The following is a 20,185-nucleotide window of genomic DNA, read 5'->3' on the forward strand; positions in this document are numbered from 1 at the left end:
ATCAGGGCGAAGCAAACTACTAACAAAATGATTATTCACCTCAACTTCCTCATCAACATTAGATTATTGAATAACTTGAGGAGAAAATGGTAAGTTGAAAGGACCAACTTGGGGAGTAACCACATCAGTTTTCATCGCATCTCCCATGTCATCCTTGAAAAGTTGCTTTCTTATGAGGTTTGATCTTAGACGGGCCATGGTAGTGGGAGTTTCTTGGTGTATGTTGGCTTCTAATATACAAAAACATTGTGAAGGAAGAATGGCTATTTGTAGAATTCAATACTGTTAATAATGGGTTAGTAGTTAACAAAACTATAATTGGATGATCTAACTAAGCTTCATTATGATTTTATATTGAGTTGTGTGTCTTTATTAGTTTTATATCTACCATCTAGAAAAGGATTTTAATGTTATTGTTGTGTGGTTGAAATTAGTAATGTTATTGTTGCGTGGTTGAAATTAGTTTGTTATACAATGATGAGATGTGAACAAAAATGATTATAGTGGACGTTATTCATACTAGCAATAGCCCTTTTTCTTTCTATTTCTTGGTTGACTATGGGTATATCACACCAGTAATAGCCCAACGACTATCAACCCTCAATTAAAAAACAAATTGAAAATTTACTCTAACTACTAGTTGTACAAGTAGATACTAATCATCGATGAATGCCAACATTAATATTACTTTTGCTACTATTTTGCAGATGTCATTCAAACCATTCAATATTGAATTAAATGGAAGAGACTAGCATTCACAATCAGTATCTAATTTAAGGCCAAATGTCAAAGCTTAGTGAAGGGGAGCGAAGCTAGTTTGTAAAGGGAGCCAGCCAAGCTTGTTTGTGTTATTTGTGAGTGGAGTCAAATGGGCTGCAGCTTCATTTGACAAGTTGTGACTGATAATGACAAGTTGGGACTGATAAAAAGGCCCAAATATTAAAGGATTTAGTCTATCCCAAATACTTTTAATAGGCATGGTTTTGGAATTAGTTTCCAAAAAAAAAAATCACAAGACACTTTTATGAAATTGTATCTAGATAATCAATGGGTAGTAGCCATATTTTTAGTAGTGTATATACAACTTTGTAAGAATTGTTCGCTGAATCATTGGACAAGAAACTGAAATATAGTAATTGACAACCTTTTTATAATCGAACAAGGGAAGTTATGTTAAAATGTGACATTCATGTTCATAAGTTGTCCATGCAACTTCTGAATTTGTTTGTGAACGTATGCAGTCGAATGCTATTGGTGATATTCATGTGCGTATTCAATTGTGTGGGAGAAAAACTGAGACAAATATAAAGATATCCGATAGTGAATAGTTAAAGGGTACTTAGCAAAAACTTTGCAGTGGAATACTATTGGGATCTATGGTTGCTAATGTACATTTTTTAGGTACATTAGTTGTAGATTTTCCTTTCCCTTCAACTAATTAATGTATCCGATAGTGAATAGTTAACGGGTAAAACGTTAATTGAACAAATATAATTATCTTTCCAAAACTGAAAGCAAACTTTTTTCTTTGGGTAAGAAAAGGAAACTTGGCATTGTTTTGATAATTATCTTTCAACATCTATAGTGTTTTATGTTCGTATATTTTTTATGCTTTACTTGTGATTAATATAATAAAATTCATAGTTGCACCAATTAAATGGAGTCTGAAAATGCACTACAAGTAAATGGAAAAGAGAAGAGTAAGCAAGATTATAACGCTTGGAGTGCGGAAGAAAGTAGAATGTTGTTGCAACTCATGGTTGATGTTGCATCGTGTGGATGACGTGATGCTAATGGCACGCTAAGCAAGGCAACTGTAGAAACCAAAATACTCCCTAAGATTAATGAAAAACTTAGGTGTCATAAAACCTATTCTCAATACCAGAGTCGATTGAAACACTTTAAAAGAGAATACCAAAAATATTCACAGCTTATCCATCACAGCTCTGGGTTTGGGTGGGATCCAACCACAAAGAAATTCACTGCTCTTGAAGAAGTTTGGAAAGACTACTTTAAAGTTAGGTTATTAAATTGTCTTTAAATAACTCTGTTTGGTAACTTGAATACATAAAAATGTTAAATAATTATTATTTTATTGTTTTTGTTATAGTCCCATCCAAAAGACATAAGTATTCAAACAAAAACTTGTGATGACTATGAGGATCTGCAAATTGTAATTGGGAATGCAACTGCTATTAGAAGAAACTCATTAGAATTGGGTGATGATACTGATGCAAGAACTTTTAGGGTGGAAGATAGACATGTTGAAATAGAGGACTTTGTTTTTTATGATGAAAGTTAGGCCTTTATACCAAATCATAATGAACCACCACACCAAGATCCACCACTCAGACATTATTCTTCATCCTTACCTTTTCATGCCGCTAATTGGGAAGGTCCCTCAGAAGGCTCAAGTCAGAGGAAACGAACTAGAACAGATTTGGAAGGGAATGCTATCTCAAATAAGACCACCCAGCAAGCTATGGGAAGAATTAGCCTTAGCATTAATTCAATTGCCACTGACTTCCAGGGAGTCCATAACCTATTGGCAAAAAGAAAAAAATAGAGAGAGCAATAGAGTTATATGTGGGATGCCATTAAGGAGACCCCAAATTTGGATGAACGTGCTCGTTATAAAGAGCTTTATTTGTTGAATACTAACACAAAAAAGGATGCATTTTTGAAAATGTCCCCTGAGGAGCGCTCAAATTGGATATCCCTACAATTTGGAATGTGTATGTGTGTGTGTTGTTTTTTTGGTTGAGAGTTTTTGGGAATGACTAGTTTGTTTGGAATGATTGGTTTTTGGGATTGTTTTTTGTTTCGATATCATCTCCAAGAGTTTGGTGGTCAAGGTCGTGAACCTGCAAATGAAGTTGAGTTGTTCAATTTTCGTCATGCATCCTTAAGGAATGTCATTGGGAGGATATTTGGTATAGTTAAATCACGATTCACAATTTTCAAATGCAAACCTCCATTCCAATATACGACACAAACAGAGCCAGTGTTAGCTTGTGTAGGACTACCCAACTTTCTTTGAAGAAAGTGTAGATGTAATGAATTTCCTGTTGAATTGGAGAACGAATGTTCTTCATCTTCATCGTTACTAGTTAATGAAGGAGATCCTGAACTAGGTTTCCAAACACAAGAACAATGACAAAATGCTAATGAATAGAGAGTTGGTATAGCTTCGAATATGTGGAGAGATGCTGAGCACAATAACAACAATGAGAATCAAGGATAATAAATGAATGTTGAATATTTTCCTTAAACTTTGCTTTCAAATTTGTTATACATTTGTCACTATATTTCTTGTGAATTTCTTATGAATTTTTCTTTTTGTTAAAAATAATTTTTTTTATTTATGAATTTTGCTTTTTGTTAAAAGAATATCATTCATCATTACTATGTTTGACCTAACTATTTGGTCAGAAATCACTAGGGAAGAGAGTTTATGTATTTGAAGTCTTTAGTAACCACAAGAAGAAAAAAAAAACATAAGAAGAAAGATCTAAAGTTTCTTTCGAAATCATATAACTATTGCACCATACTTTTTATACAAAGTGCTAAATGAGAGAGCAATCAGAAAAATGTCCTAAAGAAACAGAGCATCACTTACTGCCCCACAGAAAGAAAACATCTCTTCTTCGCTTTTTGATTGTCTGGGTAAGGATGCCAAAGTTAGCATTCGTCTAAAGAAATATGTTAAAGAAATTACGAAAGTCCGTAATAAAAACCATACAAATCTTAAATAAAATTATATAGAACTCTTCTCAAGTCTATGCGAAATCTAAAACTTCCGTAGACTTCCATGAAATTGGCACTTGAAAAAATTATTTTAAAATGCTCTAGAATCCTAATTAAATACACCCCTCTTATTTTATATGAATTTTAAATTCCCATATTTTAACACGTTAAATTCTAGATGGATTTAGCCCAAATAAAAATCCACTTACTTAAAATGGACCCAAACAACATGATTTACTTTTGGGCTATTCAAATTCAAATTCACACCCTTGTCTCGTTCATCAATCTCTGATATCAGATTTGTAGCTATTGAAATAGGTGTGAGTGTTGATGATCTTGCGATTGTAGGAGAGGAATGGAAGTTTGGAAACTTCTCCAATGAAGGGGCTATGGTGAGGAAGACAAAATGATCGTCCAATAATAGCTCTTGAATTAGCCATTAGAGATGACAAGGAAGACAAAATTACGGAGTGAAATGCTATAGACATGGAAGAAGAACAACTGTTGCAACCACCATGGAAGAGGGTGTCATCATGAGAGAGAGAGAGAGAGAGAGCTTACTTACTATGAAACCCTAGGTTAGAGATACGGAAGGCTTGAATGGATTTGGAAAATTCTTATTTAATATGGATTTCAAATTCTCAAATTTTAACTTGTCAAATTCTAGATAGATTTAGCCCAAATAAAAATCCACTTACTTAAAATGGACCCAAGCAACATGATTTCATTTTGGGCTATTCAAGTTCAAATTCACCCATTCGTCTCGTTCATCAATCTCCGATGTGGGATTTGTAGCTGTTGAAATAGGCGCGAGCGTCGATGATCTTGCGATTGTAGGAGAGGAATGGAAGTCCGGAAGCTTCTCAAATAAGGAGGATATGGTGAGGAAGTGTGTTGAAAGATTTGATCTAGTCATCTAATAATAACTCTTCAATTGATCTGATGGCTGTAAAGGAACCCCACATATAATGACCTCTCGTTACAGTCTTATCTGCTGAAATCCATAGATCCAAACGGGCCCGTGAATTTATAGCTGGATTAAGCTAATAGATCCGTTGACCTGTTTACTTGGAAGTGGGTCATGTGGGACGAAAGACGTGCCTGTGCATTTTTTAAAGAATTTGGGCCGAAGATGAAAGAACACAGAATGTTCAGCCCATTCAACTGCAAGGATGCATTCGGAACGACATCGTTTGGTGGCTGTCATCTCCTTTCCTTCAATTCCAGAATCCAAGCGCGATTGATTTTGTTGGTTTAGGTTTCCGAAAGAGAAAACGAAGAAGCATTTCCAGAAATGGCAGGGAGATTGAGCAGTGTGGCTTCCAAGATCATGGGCGGAAACGGCGTCGTCTCCCGTTCCGTTGCTTCCTCTCTTCGTCTCCGCGCCGGCATGGGCCTTCCTGTCGGCAAACACATCGTCCCCAACAGTCCCCTTCACGTAAACGACGAGCTCGTCTGGGACAACGGCACGCCGTTTCCCGAACCCTGTATTGATCGCATCGCCGACACCGTTGGTAAGTACGAAGCTTTGGCTTGGCTCTGTGGGGGTTTGAGCTTCTTTGCTTCTTTGGGTTTGTTGGCCGTGTGGAACGACAAGGCGTCTAAGATCCCATTTGCTCCAAAAGTGTACCCATACGACAATCTTCGAGTGGAGCTCGGTGGAGAACCGTAGGTACATCCAGCGGTTTCTGATTGTAATTGTGTGTTTCAGTTGTGTTTTGTTGATTTCTGTGTTTGATATGCTGGTTCTAAATAATGCCTGTAACTGAAACTGAGATATTTGGCCTGTTTCATGATCTTCAAAACAAATTTCAAGTCTTGGTTCATTTATATAAACTTCTTTTGATTTTCATTTGAGATGCAATTTTTTATGTTTTGTTCAGTTGGGTTTCTATTTCATATGTGATATGTACCAATTGTGGGTCATGACCATTTGTGAACCTTTTTTTGTTTTTTTGGGTTGTAGAGCTCAAATTAAGGGGATAAAGGTAGTATAACACTCTGAGTAACACCGAACAAGGTGAGCTGAGAAATGCAATTGGCCTGATTGAAAGTTTGTTTGATCTGGCATAGTATGTTTCTGAGAGTAGGGAATTCGGTCAAACCGATGACATCTTAAATTCAGATTTTCACATGGTTTGTGTGGTAAAGAGAAGCACAGTTTATGATTTGATTGTGAGGTTGCCTTTCAAGGGTCATCCTGTATCTTTGCTTGCGTTTCTGAGGATGTAACAGTGGAATTGATGGCTGCTTCCTGTCATGTTCAATTTTGAACGAAACAGTTGTCATTTTCTAAAATGGGGACTGTAATCTTGAATACTTTATGGACACCCTGCGCCCCCTAACCTGAATGTAATGCAAATAGGTAATTTGCAGAGAAAATTTTAATTGGCCCTGGACATTGAGTTAATTGGTGTAGAACTTGTCCTTCCAACATTTTAACTGTTTGAAGTTTTCTGTTATTGCTTAAGTGGCTGTTATAAGACTATATAACTTTGAGTTTATTTCAATTGTTGTGATGGAAATTCCTGTAATGTGTTTTAAATTGTACTTATGGAGAAATGCCAGAACTATGCAACATTTTTCCTCAAATTGCCTGCTCTTAACAATTAAGTTGTACTTCTGTCCTTATTAGAACGGAAGTTTTAATTTCATTCAAGGACAGGGCAAGGTTACATTGATGTGCAGTCCAAACATTAGATCAAACCAGGAATGGAGAGAAAGTAATTCACCGCTTCAAACTTCCTTAATAAGGAGATTGTTTCATGTGATTCATACTATTGGTTATTACTGATGTTTTTTTCCCTTTAGAAATTCCTCTGAGTTCATACGAATTTGATGTGTTCTTTGGAAGGTTTTATACATGACATCACCTACAATTTAGGCGCATCCCCTTGATTATGTAGCAAATGGAACTGCTGCAACCACATTATTTTGAACATTCTTGTGCTATGTTTTTGGTACAAGTGGTTTGTAAGCATACTTTATTGTTCCATGATTTGTTTCTTATTTGGATACTAGTTCTTTTATCATAGAGTCACTGCTACAGGTGAGTAATTCTAGGCCATTGGCGAAAATGGTGTTGAGAGAATGAGAAAATTGAGAAAGAGTGAATTGGCTGAATGGTAATGAGATTGGTCGTCTGCATAATTTGTTTGCAGTCAGATGCAGGAATCTCTCTATTAGACACACACTTGCACACAGACATAAGTTGATGTTTCTGATAGTGTATCAGGCTTCATATTCATTAGTTTATGACGAGGAACCAGAATCGGCGTAATTACTCTCTCTCTTTTCCTAATCCAGTAGGTCATTCCATGTAATTAGCTATTACTGTCTCTCTTTTCCTGTAAATTGAGCGTGCAAGCATATGATTTTAAACATTTACTTGTTACTGATGTTCTTTTTTTCTTTTTCTTATATGTAAGTAGCTCCCATGTATAATTTATTGTTCTGAGATCAATTTTTATTTGTGCACTGGTTCTCCGTCTTCTTAAATGGATTAAGATCAATTTACTTGTTTAGTGCTTCCAGGGCATTGGTCAAAAGTGAGTAGAGATTGATGAGAAAAATTGAGATATAGTTGAGTGAACGGGTACTTGAATAGGAATGTGAATTGTCCTCTGCAGAATTGTTTGCTTTGTTATGAGTCTGATGCAGGAGAATCATAATCCATTAGAAGAAGACACTTGCTCACAACTTTACACCAGTGCACGATCTCAACTAGTTTCAACATCATTTTCAAACATTGGAATTCGAAATAATTCAATTTCACTCCCTTGATTAATTGATTTTTATTTTCCCTGAATAAGAATGGACATGAAAAATTCCCGACAAATCCCTTTCGCAAGGGAAATGCAAGATGAAGGTTAGAAATTTGTTCTGATATAGGGGTGATTTTGGCACTCCAAAACCACCCTTAAATTCCCTCATGCACTCATTTGTGTGTTTGTAGATCAAATTTAAATTGTGCATTTTAATCGTTTCTTTGCTTCCATCAGGGTTTCTCTTAGATTCTGAAACCTAAAACAGAACAGGGAAAAAGCCATCGCAATTGTCATGGCAGGCCATGGTCAATTCCAGTCTCATGAAGGGGATAGCTTTCTTCATTCAAATGGTTTTTGATGAGAAATCAATGAAGCCCAAGTCAAATTGAAAAGACCGTTATTACCATGCAATATAGTTAAAAATTCAGGATAATAAATTGAAATTAACTCAATTTATTTATTTATTTACGGGTTAGAAAGTAAAGCTGGATTAACAATTTTAGATAAAATGGATAAAGATAAGGTTTTAAGTTAATAAAGATGGTCAATGGCACTGATTTTCAGTCCATTAGGCAAAGCTGAAAAAGAGAAAAAAAGACTTAAAGGGAGTAGCGACCAAAAAAAAAAAAAAAAAATTCTAAAAAGATTTAAATTACAAATAAAATAGAAAGAAAAATGTATTGTATTGGTGCTATAATTTGGGCATCCCTAAACCCTAAATCCTAAATAGTCAATAGGACTTGGCGCATCCATGCACCAGGTTCACTGCAGAATTTTCGTAAATTTTGACGGGATTGAGAATTTTCTTTAAACCTGTTGAATAGGTTTTAAATAGGTTTTAAGATTATCAATTCAATGGTGTAGATTTACCCATTAAATTTTAGCTAAATCTAACGGCCAATAAAACATGGCGAATCCATGCACCAAGTCCACCGTAGAATTTTCGGTGGAGGTGAATCTATCATTTTCAGTCTTGTATTTTTCTTTTTTCAAAAGAGGGTACAATTATAAGCCCGACACAATTGTTCCATACCACATCAGTTTTCAGTTCAACGGGAAATTATTATCTGCAAATCAAATATAATATATGGTGCCTGTCCTCATGCCCATCAGTTATTACTATCATGTCATAGAAATGGGAAAGCTAAGAAAAATTTGAGTGGATGAAGAATCGAACAGCTTGGCTACCTTCCATGTGTCTCATTTTTAATGGACCAGTGCTTAATCAAATATCGTACGACGTGTCGTCTTCATTTGGCGGGTTCATGGTTCAGGGTTGTGTGCGTTGAAAATGGTTCAAACTGGAAATTGGTTTTGACTTTTCACCTGCGCTTGCAAAGCCTCAAGCTTTCTAGTTCGACAATGGTGTGGGTCTCATTTGAACAGACCAAATGCATTAAGAATAAGGTGGAAATCCTCAAGCTTTCTTGTTCGAGAATGGTGTGGGTCTTATTTATTAGATTTGGCATTTTCGGATATCTTATATATCGGAGTCGGATTTTTTTTGGAAATATTCGGACCGAAATCGGTTGAAATCGGATTTTCCAACCTGACTTACACTTCTAATTCTAGGATTTAATATATATATATATATATATATATATAAAGTAAAAGGTAAAGAATGATGAAACATGCAAAATACTATAAAATACCATTGGTTAATTCAAACATTAAGAATTGAAATTATTACTTAAATGAGGATAATATGGTTAATTCATAATTTTTTTTTTTCATATTAAAATTAGGGGTGGGCATCTTAAACCGAAATACTAAAACCGTACACCTAACAAAGACCGCACCGATTTCATACCGTTTCATTTGGTACCAATAGATATTCGATACCGTACCGTACCGTACCAATCGAGTATGATATGGTAGCGATATCAAGATTTTGATACGGTCAATACCGCACCGTAAATAGTACTCTACTGAAATATAATTTTTTTTTTTTCATTCTCTTGCTCTCTGTCTCTCGCTTGCCTTTCAATTTCTCAAACGCTTTTGTCATTTATGTTTGAATTGTGTTTGTATTTTTGTAAGCCATAAGGCATAAGTTTAACTCTTTTGATTTGTAAGCCATAATGCATGAGTTTTAACCATTTGAATTTGATGAATATGTTCATGGATAAATATTGATTTGGTTGATTTGGATATTGAATATGTTGATTAGGATTTGGATATTGAATATGTTAATGGATATTGAATATTTAATATGTTGATGAATATTGAATATGTTGAATCTTTGAATTTGTAACTTAGGCATCACTTATTTTGGTGTTGAATATTGAATTAGTTCATTTTTTAGTTGTATCGTTTTGGTACCGAAATGGTACCGATACCGTACCGATACCGATTTGGCACGATGCAGTGCAATTTTGACAAACCATAATACCGTACCGTACCATACCGATTCAAATTTCCGGTATCGGTAGCGATGCGGCTCAATACCGCACCCCCACCCCTAATTAAAACAAAATTAGATAATATGTCATATTTTTATCGAACACAACTACCTTTTTAAAAAAAAAATATATATATATTCTAAATTTTTTTAATTTTTTAATTTAAAAAGGCTCTAAGTGCGGAAGCGCATGTGGAGAGGCTAGTATATATATTAAATCGGATTTTCCAATCTGACTTACACTCCAAATTCTAGGGTTTAATATATATCTATATATATAAAGCAAAAGACAGAGAATGATGAAATATTCAAAATACTAGAAAATGTCCTTAGTTAATGCAAACATTAAGAATTGAAATTATGAATTAAATGAGGATAATATGGTAAATTCATAATTTTTCATATTAAAAAAATTAAAATTAAAACAAAAATCAGATAATGGATCATATTTTTATGGAACACAACCCATTATCTTTTTTAATTCTAAAATAAATTTTAATTAAAAAAAAAACTCTCGAAAGCGCAGAAGCATATACAGAGAGGTTAGTTAGGAATAAAAGAGAGTTTCCTAATAGTCCAAGTGGTACATGTGCAAAATTCTTTGATAATTATTATATGACTGAATTTTTAATTTTTTTAAGGTGTGGGAAATTACCAACATGTAACGACCTGTCGCAAATTTTTGTATTTAATTATTTAATTTTAAATACGTGATGATCATTTTGCCTTTGGGGTTAGAATCTTTCAATTTTAGTAGGCCCTTTTCTTAGAGTACAGAGAGGTTACTTAATATTTTTAAGTGTTCAAATTGAAAAGACATGTACTATCATGTCATTTAGTGAAAATTAAAAAAGGAAATAAATAAAAATAAAATTTACGTGACAATATTCATTAATTGACATGGCATGACCACATTAGCTGCCACATAAGGTGGTCAATCTTGTGTGTCTAAATAGCATTACTCCTCTTTTTAACGAATTAGAAACAATTTTTAGATAAAATGGATAATGTTTAGGTTTTAAGTTCATCATAAATACAACAGCGACAAAATGTAAAAAGATTTAAATTACAAATAAGTTCACAGCTGTAATACTGATGAGAGTACCTTCAGATTTACCAATCTATTTCAAATTTGACTTCAAAAAAGAGAAAAATAATATATTTTATTGGATTATTAATTAGACCGCAATAAATGGCCTCGGCGAAAAGAAAAAAATGACCGTTGAAAAGTTATATATACCCTATTTCCCAACGCAACTAGGAAAGGGAAACTTGGATTTCGAAAAACCCCAATATCGTCAAGAATACGCAGATCTTTCGTAAAGCCTGAAGGGTTTCTTTCAATTCCAACTCTCTTCTTCATATCATCATCATCATCGACTTGTTCGTTCATCAATCGATCTGCGATCTGCTTCCCCTGCTTCTTCTACAACCCACAAGTTCTGCTCTTGTTCTACGTCGTCTCTTTTGTTTTTGTTAGCCCACAAGTTCTGCTCTTCTTCTACAACCCAGAATCTTTGTATCTTCGGAAAAAGCTTTGTTCTTCACTTTTGAACAAAGTGTACAAAAGCAATGGCGGGTCTCAAGAGAAAAAGAGCAACCCATGATGAGATAATAGTTGTAGACGATTCTTCAGATGATGCAGATCATTACTTGACAGTTTCACTAAGTGGCTGCGAGTGGGATCGAGGGCCGATGCTCGGCCAAGGCGGATTCGCGTCGGTTTATTTGGGTTTCGTGAAAAAACCCAGGTTGTGTTTGAAGGGTGTGCCGAGGATTGTGGCCGTGAAATCGACATTGGCATCTCAGGCGCATGATCTGATGGGGGAAGATATTCTTCTTTACATTTTTCGTCACTGCCCTTTTGTTATTAACTGCTATGGAGAGGATGAGACGATTGGCGCTGATGGCCGTCATTTATTCAATGTGTTCTTGGAGTACGCGGATGGAGGAACAATGGCGGATTTGATTGAGAAATCAAGGGGTTTTGGGTTGCGTGAATTCCAAGTCAGAAAGTATGCAGAGTCGATTTTGAAAGGGATTAAGTACATCCACGAAAGGGGTTTTGTGCATTGTGATCTCAAGCCTGAGAATATTCTGCTTGTGTCTGATGCCGCTGGTTCCTCTGGTGGTGCTCGTTTTGTGCCGAAAATCGGAGACTTGGGGCTCACAAAGAAGGCAAATCAGAAGTGGGAGAAGCCTTCCTTTGGAGGCACACCAATGTATTTGTCTCCAGAAGCTGTGGTTTATGGAATTCAACAGCAGCCTTCTGATATTTGGGCGTTAGGTTGTGTTGTGCTGCAAATGCTAACTGGGAGGCATCCATGGAATTTCACACCTGGCGCCGTATTTGACGTTCGGGACCTGTTAACTGCCCTGCTTGTTTCAAGAATTCCTGCCATTCCTGGTTGGTTATCAAAAGAGGCTAAAGATTTCTTGCAATGTTGCTTTATGTGGAACACTTCAGAGAGGTTTACTGCTGCTATGCTCTTGAACCACCCATTTATGACTAAACTGGATAATGGGGTTGGAGAGGTTAAACCAATTAAGCAAGTGTCTTCTGCAGTGGCTTCCTCTGTTCCGGATTGTCCTAGCTTCATACCCCTTGGAAGTTGGAAGTCTGAAGATGCAGAGGAGATGGCTCAAGAAAATGTTGGTTTTTCTGAGCAGGAGATTCTTCCTCTGAAGCTCATGTCAAGGCACGTGGTTCCAAGCCCAAAACCATGAACTTTTGCTATAATGGGTGCAGCTTAGCTTAGCTTTAATGTTTACATATGAAACTCAATTGTATTTTATGAAAGCCTTTTTCATGAACTGGTGTAAATTGTAATACATTATTCTATTGATTTTTTGAACCTAATATAGAGCAAATAATACAAACATGCCAATTTGATCTCTATTTCCTTTCATGAACTGGCAAGTTTGGTCTCCCTCTCTCTCTCTCTCTCTCTCTCTCTCTCTCTCTCTCTCACACACACACACACACACACACACACACTCTGAAAGTTGAAGTAGGGCTACATTTCTGCAGGTAATTCTCTCACTTCCAAGCCCTCTTTCACTGTTTTATGCTTTTAGGCTTTAATCTCTGTATCTTCTTCGCAATTGTTGTTTTAGTTCTTTGTTTTGATCATTTGGTACAATGAAATTCTCATTTTTCGTTGGGTCATATATTATATCGCTGTTCGTAAGAAAGAAATATAGCATATCATTGTTTCTTTAGCAGTAATTATTCGTCCAAACAATGAGAAAATTGAAACTGGAAACAAAAAAACATCTCAAAAAATGCGACCACAAACATGTAACTTTTTTTTTTGGTCAAAACCCCTGCTCTTAACAATTAGGTTGCATTTCTGCTCTTATTAGAATGTAGGTTTTAGTTTCATTCAAGGGCGGCAAAGTGTCACGCGTCACATTACCTGCAATTTAGGCTCATCCCCTTGGTTATGGAGCATTTTTGTGTTATGTTTATGTAGAAGTAGTTCGTAGGCATAATTTATTTGTCCGTGATCTGTGTCTTATTTGTAGACTAGTTCTTTTATCCATAGAGTCACTGCTCTTGAGATACTGAGAAAATTGGGAAGGAGTGAATTTGTTGAATGGTAATGCGATTGGTCCTCTGCATAATTTGTTTGGACTGTTATCAGTCAGATGCAGGAATATCGCTATTAGACACACACTTGCACACGGACATAAGTTGATGGCCCTGTTATCCGTTCCAAACCATTCATCAATGGCCCTGTTTTGTGTTTGATATGGTGGTTCTAAAAACTGAGATATTTGGTCTGTTTTATGATTTCTGTGTTAACTTCTTTTGATTTTCATGTTAAGATGCAATTTTGTTCAATTGGGTTTCTATCTCATATGTAACATGCACCCCACCACATACTCCTTTCACTGTTTTCATCCATACAACATTCCTACACTATTTTTCCCTTCCTTATCTTCTCCACAAATCACTCATCATCAAAGTTAGCTTGTATGTTGGAAAGTAAACAAATAATATTTTTTTTTACCTTTTTCCCATGTATGGTGATTTAGATTGCTTGCCCTAGTTTTTAGTCTTTACATATGTCATTGAGGCCCTTCCTCCCATCGCCATCAAGCATCACTTCTTATGAGAAGTCTCAACAAATAAAGAAATTGAGCTCAAGTACTACAAGATAGAGGAGCAAATCGCAGACATCTTCACTAAGGCACTTCCAAGACCAAAATACGAGCTGCTACAAAGCATGCTCAGAGTAACACAAATGTGCATTAAGGAGGAGTTGACAAGTTAAAGTCACTAGAAATACACACTTGTGTCTTGAATAATATAGAATAATCTAGAAAAATTGAGAGAAGTTGACAAGTTAATAACTAGAGAAATCAAGAATTAGAAGACAACTTGTGGCTGAAAATGACTTTGAAAAAGTTAGTTACTGTGCAACCGACTTGTCCAAAGCAAAGTTGCCAACTTAGTAGAAGTCAGTAAGTAGTTGATGATAAAGAATGAAAATGTGGAGAAGTAACCAACCATTGTGGCAAATGTGACAGATACAAAAACAAGGGATGTGTTGTTGCTTACTTGCGCAGAAGTAGAAACCCCACCCAAAGGACTCTAATAAAAGACTCTCAAGCCACTGTGATTACAGCTGGAATAAAGAATTAAATTTAAAAATGGATAAAGCCTCGAAAGATTACGACAGTTTAGTATTAGTAGTTCCAAAGCATCACGCAATCAAATAACAAGATTTGATTTTGTTTCTTGCAACGGTAACAAACCAGGACCTGGGCTTAGTGATACCGTATGGGCCACGTGAAGAAAGCCAACTCAGCATCATTCCCTTCCTATGCTATATATATATGCGCATCCCCTAGTCAAAATTCCACACTTCACTTCGTTTGATCGAGACTTCGCACTTGATTTAGGGTTTTCATCTCAGTAGCCCTAAACTTTTTTTTATCTCTTTCTCTTCTCTTTGTTTGATCGATACTCCCCTCTTCTCTTTGTTTGATCGAGACTTCGCACTTGTTCTCATCTCAGTAGCCCAAAACTTTTTTTCTTTCTCTTCTCTTTGTTTGATCAATTAGTTTCTATGGCGCCAAATAATATTCCTATGGGTTTCAAGTTTCATCCAAGTGATGAAGAATTGTTGGGATATTATCTTCTTAACAAGGTTCGTGGCTCATCGTTGAAGTATGAAAATGTAATTCCAGAATTTGATCTTTACAGTCAAATAGAGTCGTGGGATATATGGAACCAATTTGGCAGAAACAAATTAGAAGATGGTGAAGACCTTTATTTTTTCACCAAATTGAAGAGCTCGAGTGCCAAGAATACTCGCATGGCTCGCACCATAGGATCTGGGTCATGGAAAGCTGAGAACTCAGGAAAAAAGGTCCTTATTCCAAAGGATAAGAAGAACGATTTAGGTATGTGGAAAAGGTTACATTATGAAAACCCTAAATCGGATCAAAACGGTTCCTGGATCATGCGCGAGTACAACCTTCGCCCTTCATTGGTGAAGCCCAAACTAAACTCAACTCATCAGTTTGTGGTTTGTCGGATTTGAAAGAACCACATGAGGAAGAGAAAGTTTAAGTCGATAGCTGCAAAAGAAACTCATGGCATTCCATATGTACAATCTCAAAATAAGAAGCAGAGGCAACAAGACTAGCTTTGAGGAATATTTAATTGGAAACTCCACTCCCATGTCTCAGGCTATTGGAGGAGGGCCCACTCAAACTCAATCTCAGCAAGACTGCCCTTTCGAATACCCAATAACCATGGTTGATGATGCCATCCAATTTCATGGTGATGTTTGTTTACACCATAATCAACCAAGCATATATAGCATCAAAATGACTGGCACTAAGGCAGACACGTCTTCTTTCTTGCTGAAATACCCCAAAGGGACACACAGAAAAATCCTAGAAAGTGACTGACGTCATCACCTTCTGACATGCGAAGGAAGACACTCTTCGAGCGGCAGCCACCTGCCGAAGCTTCCGATTGCCGAACCTAATCTCCAAGGGACACATGTCACCATCACAGCAACTTGCACAAAATCTCACATCGAAAATTTGTGCAAGACTCCCATTTTCACCTCCCTATAAATAGGGAACAATGCCCAAGTAAAAAGGGTAACTATTTTCTCACCTTTACTGTTACTCTGCTAAAATTACCACATATAGCTAACTTAAGCATCGGAGAGCCTTCAGCAGGCACCACATCGGTGTCCAAAGCTTGATGACTGCTTCTTCCTTCTTGTCTTCTGCGGGTTCTTCAAACTCTAAAGGTCCTCACTTTCTTCCCTGCTGAAGATCCAATGCTTCTCTACCTAAGTTAACCATCCCTAAAAGGATCATCAACAGTTTGATGCCATATATGAGAATTGACTTCTGAATCCCACTTCCCTTTATGAGTCCCGCTGGCTCCCTCCCCATCAAGCCTTGTCGCCTTATACTCCCCACACTCTGCTATCCGAAGCGAGGCCGGTCTCGATACCCGACCACACCCTCCGTGGGGATTCCTCCCAAAGAAACCTTCGGTGGAGGAATCTCCAGGAGGAGGTGGAGCGCCTCCACTCCAGTATGGCCAAGATGACGGAGAACTACGAACACCTTTGTACCAAGAATGTCGAGCTAGAGCATGATTGTCGTGCCTTGAAGCGTAACTCGCTAAAGACTTGCCACTAGGGTGCCCAGCAGGACCTTACTCAGGATGTTGAACACACCCAGCCGAACCAGCCAGTGATCTCCCGTCGTAGCGCCCGATCCAGTCCAGGCTCGACAAGGGCAAAGGCCACCTTCATCTAGAGACGACCAAATCGCGGCTTCTCCACATTTCCCCACTGAAGGATAGGCCCTATATCTCGACCAAGATCTACAAAGATTGCAGGCATCGCATCTCGGAGCTTAGCCAGAGCCTATCCGTATCCCTGTCAACCTTGACAACCCACGGTGGCACACCTAGGCCGCCTACCGAAGCCTACCCACTTATCCACTAGAGAAGGTATGGGCGACTCGGATGATTGGGAACCTTATCGTCTTGAGGACTGGGAGCCATACCATACTGAAGCATTCTAGGATTGGGAAGCTTACCCAACTCCTACCTACCCAAGCCACAAGCCTTCAACACTCGGTGTTCTCCCTCATGCCAACCCGGCTATGAGACTCCTCTTTGAAAAGATCTGGCGTCTTGAGAGTGAGCAACGCCGCAGCCATCAGCCCATCTGGATGAATCCACGCCTAGCCCCTTCAGAACGTATCCTCAACTATCGTCAAGATAAGGACATTCAGATCCTCCACATTGCCTTCTACACGGGCAAGGAGGATCCCTTCATCCATATCCACTCTTTTTAGTCGCCCTCATATGCAAGGGCCCGAGTGACGGTATGTGTCTCCTTTTCCCTTCTACCCTCGGTGGCGTTGCTCTAAACTGGTTCTATCGGTTAAACCCTCGTACTATAAACTATTTCGACTTGAAGCAAAACTTCCTCGACCATTTCATGATCCAGGTGATCGCTTATACTCCACGGACGATTTGTATATGCTTCGACAAGGTGAGGACAAACCCCTTCGGGAGTATGCCGCCCGCTTCAACCACAAGTATTTCCGATGCCTAGAGGGGATGATTGGGCTGCTTAGGGAGCTTTCAAAAATGGTCTTCGCGAATCCAACTTCCGTTATCTCGTCCATAGCAACCCATGGAACACTTACACCGAACTCATGAAGCAGGCAGTCCATGCGAAGGTCGAATACTTTAACTCCAAGCGTGGCCCACCAACCCATCAGAGTATTTTGGAGATCCCAATCTGCTCCGCACCCATCCCAACCAACCCTCCCACTCAACTTCCGACCGATAATCGGTGTACCCGACCCCAAGAGGAAGGATGACTACGGCACACTTTCGGCAATGGGAAGCGTGGTCGACACAGTACCCACCATCGATGCCGGAGATACTCCCGAGCCCAAGCCCAGGTTGAAGTATTCACCACCGTCAACAACACTTACGAAAACATCATGGTCTATGAGGCACCCATTATACCCAAACCTCCCCCCGAGAAATCGACCAATAAGCCCATGCCGAACACAGGCGCCATTTGCCATTTTCACCATGCCATGATACTGAGAATCCGCATTGTGCTACGCAACATCATTGAGAGCCTCATCCGTAAGGGGAAACTAGACAAGTATGTGCACAACCTCCCGCCTCTCCCGAACCCTCACCAACAGCAGATCAACATGATTTCCACCATCAGTGGTGGTCTTACATTGGTCAGGACCTCCAATAATTCCATCAAGCATTATGTCCCCTCTTCTTTCACACACAAGGTCTTCAACACTGAGCACGAGCGCTGCCGACGACGCCCAAGTTAGGCTGGACCTCGATCACCTTCAGCGAGGAGAAGGATTGTGGTGTCATCCTCCCCCATGATGACCCACTAATCATTCGGGCTAACATCTCCAACTTCGACGTCGGGCGCATCCTGGTTGACACCGGCAGTTAGGTCAGTGTCATGTTCACCGATGCTTTCAACGAAATTCAAGTCCCTACTCACTTGCTTAACGAAGCATTACACCTCTTGTGAGCTTTTCTGGTGATGTCGTTTAGCCCATTGGAAGCATCAACCTCTCCATCTATATCGATTCAGCACACACTGCCTTGGAATAAATGAGGGTTTTCATCTCTACGCACATGCTGTTGCTGAAATTCTCAACCATCCATGGCACGGATATGGTGCGTGGCGACCAACTTGGGGCCCGAAGTTGCTATGCTTCGGCAGTCAAATCTACCAATCCAAGCCAGCGGCATGAGGCCCTCTCGGTGACTAAAGCCCAACCCCTTCCTCAGTGGAAGACATGAGGACCTTAGGGAGGAATCTGTCACCCAGCAGGCTAAACCTATGGAGGACCCTAAACTTGTTTGCCTTCATGACGACCTCCCAGATCGGTATGTCCAGATCGGCACTGCCCTTTCGCCCAACCTTCACTAACTCCGAGGTCTTTGCTGGTCCTACAACAACATGCATGACATATCGCGATATCATTTCCCTGCAGTTAAGCATTAACCATATCGTCACCCATTCGGCGAAGCGTCTTGCCTACGACCCGAAAGATACGAGACCATGAAAACAGAGGTAGACAAGCTGCGCAGCATTGGTTTCATCAAGGAGGTAGACTACCCCACCTGGCTGACTAATGTGGTGATGGTCCGCAAACCAAAGAAATATTGGCGCATGTATGTAGACTACACCGACCTTAATCGGGCTTGTCCGAAGGATAGCTTCCATCTACCTCAAATTGACTAGCTTGTTGATTTGACTGCAGAAGTGTAGCAACTTTAGGCCGTAATTTGGTCACCGCACACCGTGCCCATGCATTGGACGATAGGGAATTTCAACAACAACATGTGCATGGAGATGAAAACCCTAATTTGTGCTAAGGCAGGGAGTCCAAGAATGACATTCTAGGCCATGGGACAATCAACGATGAGGAAGAGAGTAGTGACCGTTGCTCGCTGGGGTGCTGAACCGATAGAGATGGGGAGATGGATGTTTCCAATGGGCTGAACGACATCACCAGAAAAGCCCACAAGAGGTGTGATGCTTCAGTCGAGCAAGTGAGTAGGGACTTGGAGTTCGTTGAAAGCCGGTGTAACCAAGATGGGCCTGACGTCGAAGTTAGAGATGTTAGCCTGAATGATCAGTGGGTCGTCATGAGGGAGGATGACACCACGCTTCTTCTCGCTGAAGGTAATTGGGGCCTAGCCTGACTTGGGAGTGTTCGGCAGGCGCCCATGCTCAGTGCTAAAGACCTGGTATGCTTAAGAATAGCGGACATAGTGCTTGATGAAGTTATTGGAGGTCCCGGCCAATGTGAGACCACCACTGATAGTGAAAATCATGTTGATCTGTCGTTGGTGAGGGTTCAAGAGAGGCGGGAGGTTGTGCACATACTTGTCTAGTTTCCCCTCACGGATAAGGCCCTCAATGATGTTGCGATGATGCAGGATTTTGTATCATGGCTAGTAAACTGGTGAAAACGGCAGAAGACGCCTATGTTCGGCACAGGCTTGTTGGTCGATCTCTTGGGGGGAGGTTTGGGTATAATGGATGCCTCATGGACCATGATGTTTTTGTAAATAGTGTTGAGGGTGGTAAATACTTCGAACCTGGGCTTGGGCTCGAAGGGGAGTGGGGCACAACCATTTGTCGTTGAAGGGTTGTTGCCGGACCGATGATGGGTACCATGTCGACCGCGCTTCCCATTCTGAAGGTGTCTG

General features: G+C 39.1%; 2 protein-coding genes and 2 pseudogenes across 2 annotated transcripts; all 4 read left to right on the forward strand.

Moving 5' to 3' along the window:
- The first annotated feature begins 1,657 nt into the window (after positions 1-1,657).
- LOC148917817 (uncharacterized protein At2g29880-like) lies at positions 1,658-4,157 on the forward strand (annotated as a pseudogene).
- An 811-nt stretch (positions 4,158-4,968) lies between these two features.
- LOC103328344 (NADH dehydrogenase ubiquinone 1 beta subcomplex subunit) lies at positions 4,969-5,599 on the forward strand. The gene has a single exon (XM_008230738.3). The coding sequence runs from the start codon at positions 5,042-5,044 to the stop codon at positions 5,417-5,419; it is 378 nt and encodes a 125-aa protein (XP_008228960.1). The 5' UTR covers positions 4,969-5,041; the 3' UTR covers positions 5,420-5,599.
- A 5,593-nt stretch (positions 5,600-11,192) lies between these two features.
- LOC103328345 (mitogen-activated protein kinase kinase kinase 20-like) lies at positions 11,193-12,814 on the forward strand. The gene has a single exon (XM_008230739.2). The coding sequence runs from the start codon at positions 11,488-11,490 to the stop codon at positions 12,640-12,642; it is 1,155 nt and encodes a 384-aa protein (XP_008228961.2). The 5' UTR covers positions 11,193-11,487; the 3' UTR covers positions 12,643-12,814.
- Positions 12,815-14,993: 2,179 nt separating this feature from the next.
- Positions 14,994-15,843, forward strand: LOC103328375 (NAC domain-containing protein 71-like; annotated as a pseudogene).
- The last annotated feature ends 4,342 nt before the right edge of the window (positions 15,844-20,185 follow it).

Source organism: Prunus mume, linkage group LG4, assembly GCF_029339155.1.
Source record: "Prunus mume cultivar Tortuosa linkage group LG4, ASM2933915v1, whole genome shotgun sequence".
NCBI lineage: Eukaryota > Viridiplantae > Streptophyta > Magnoliopsida > Rosales > Rosaceae > Prunus > Prunus mume.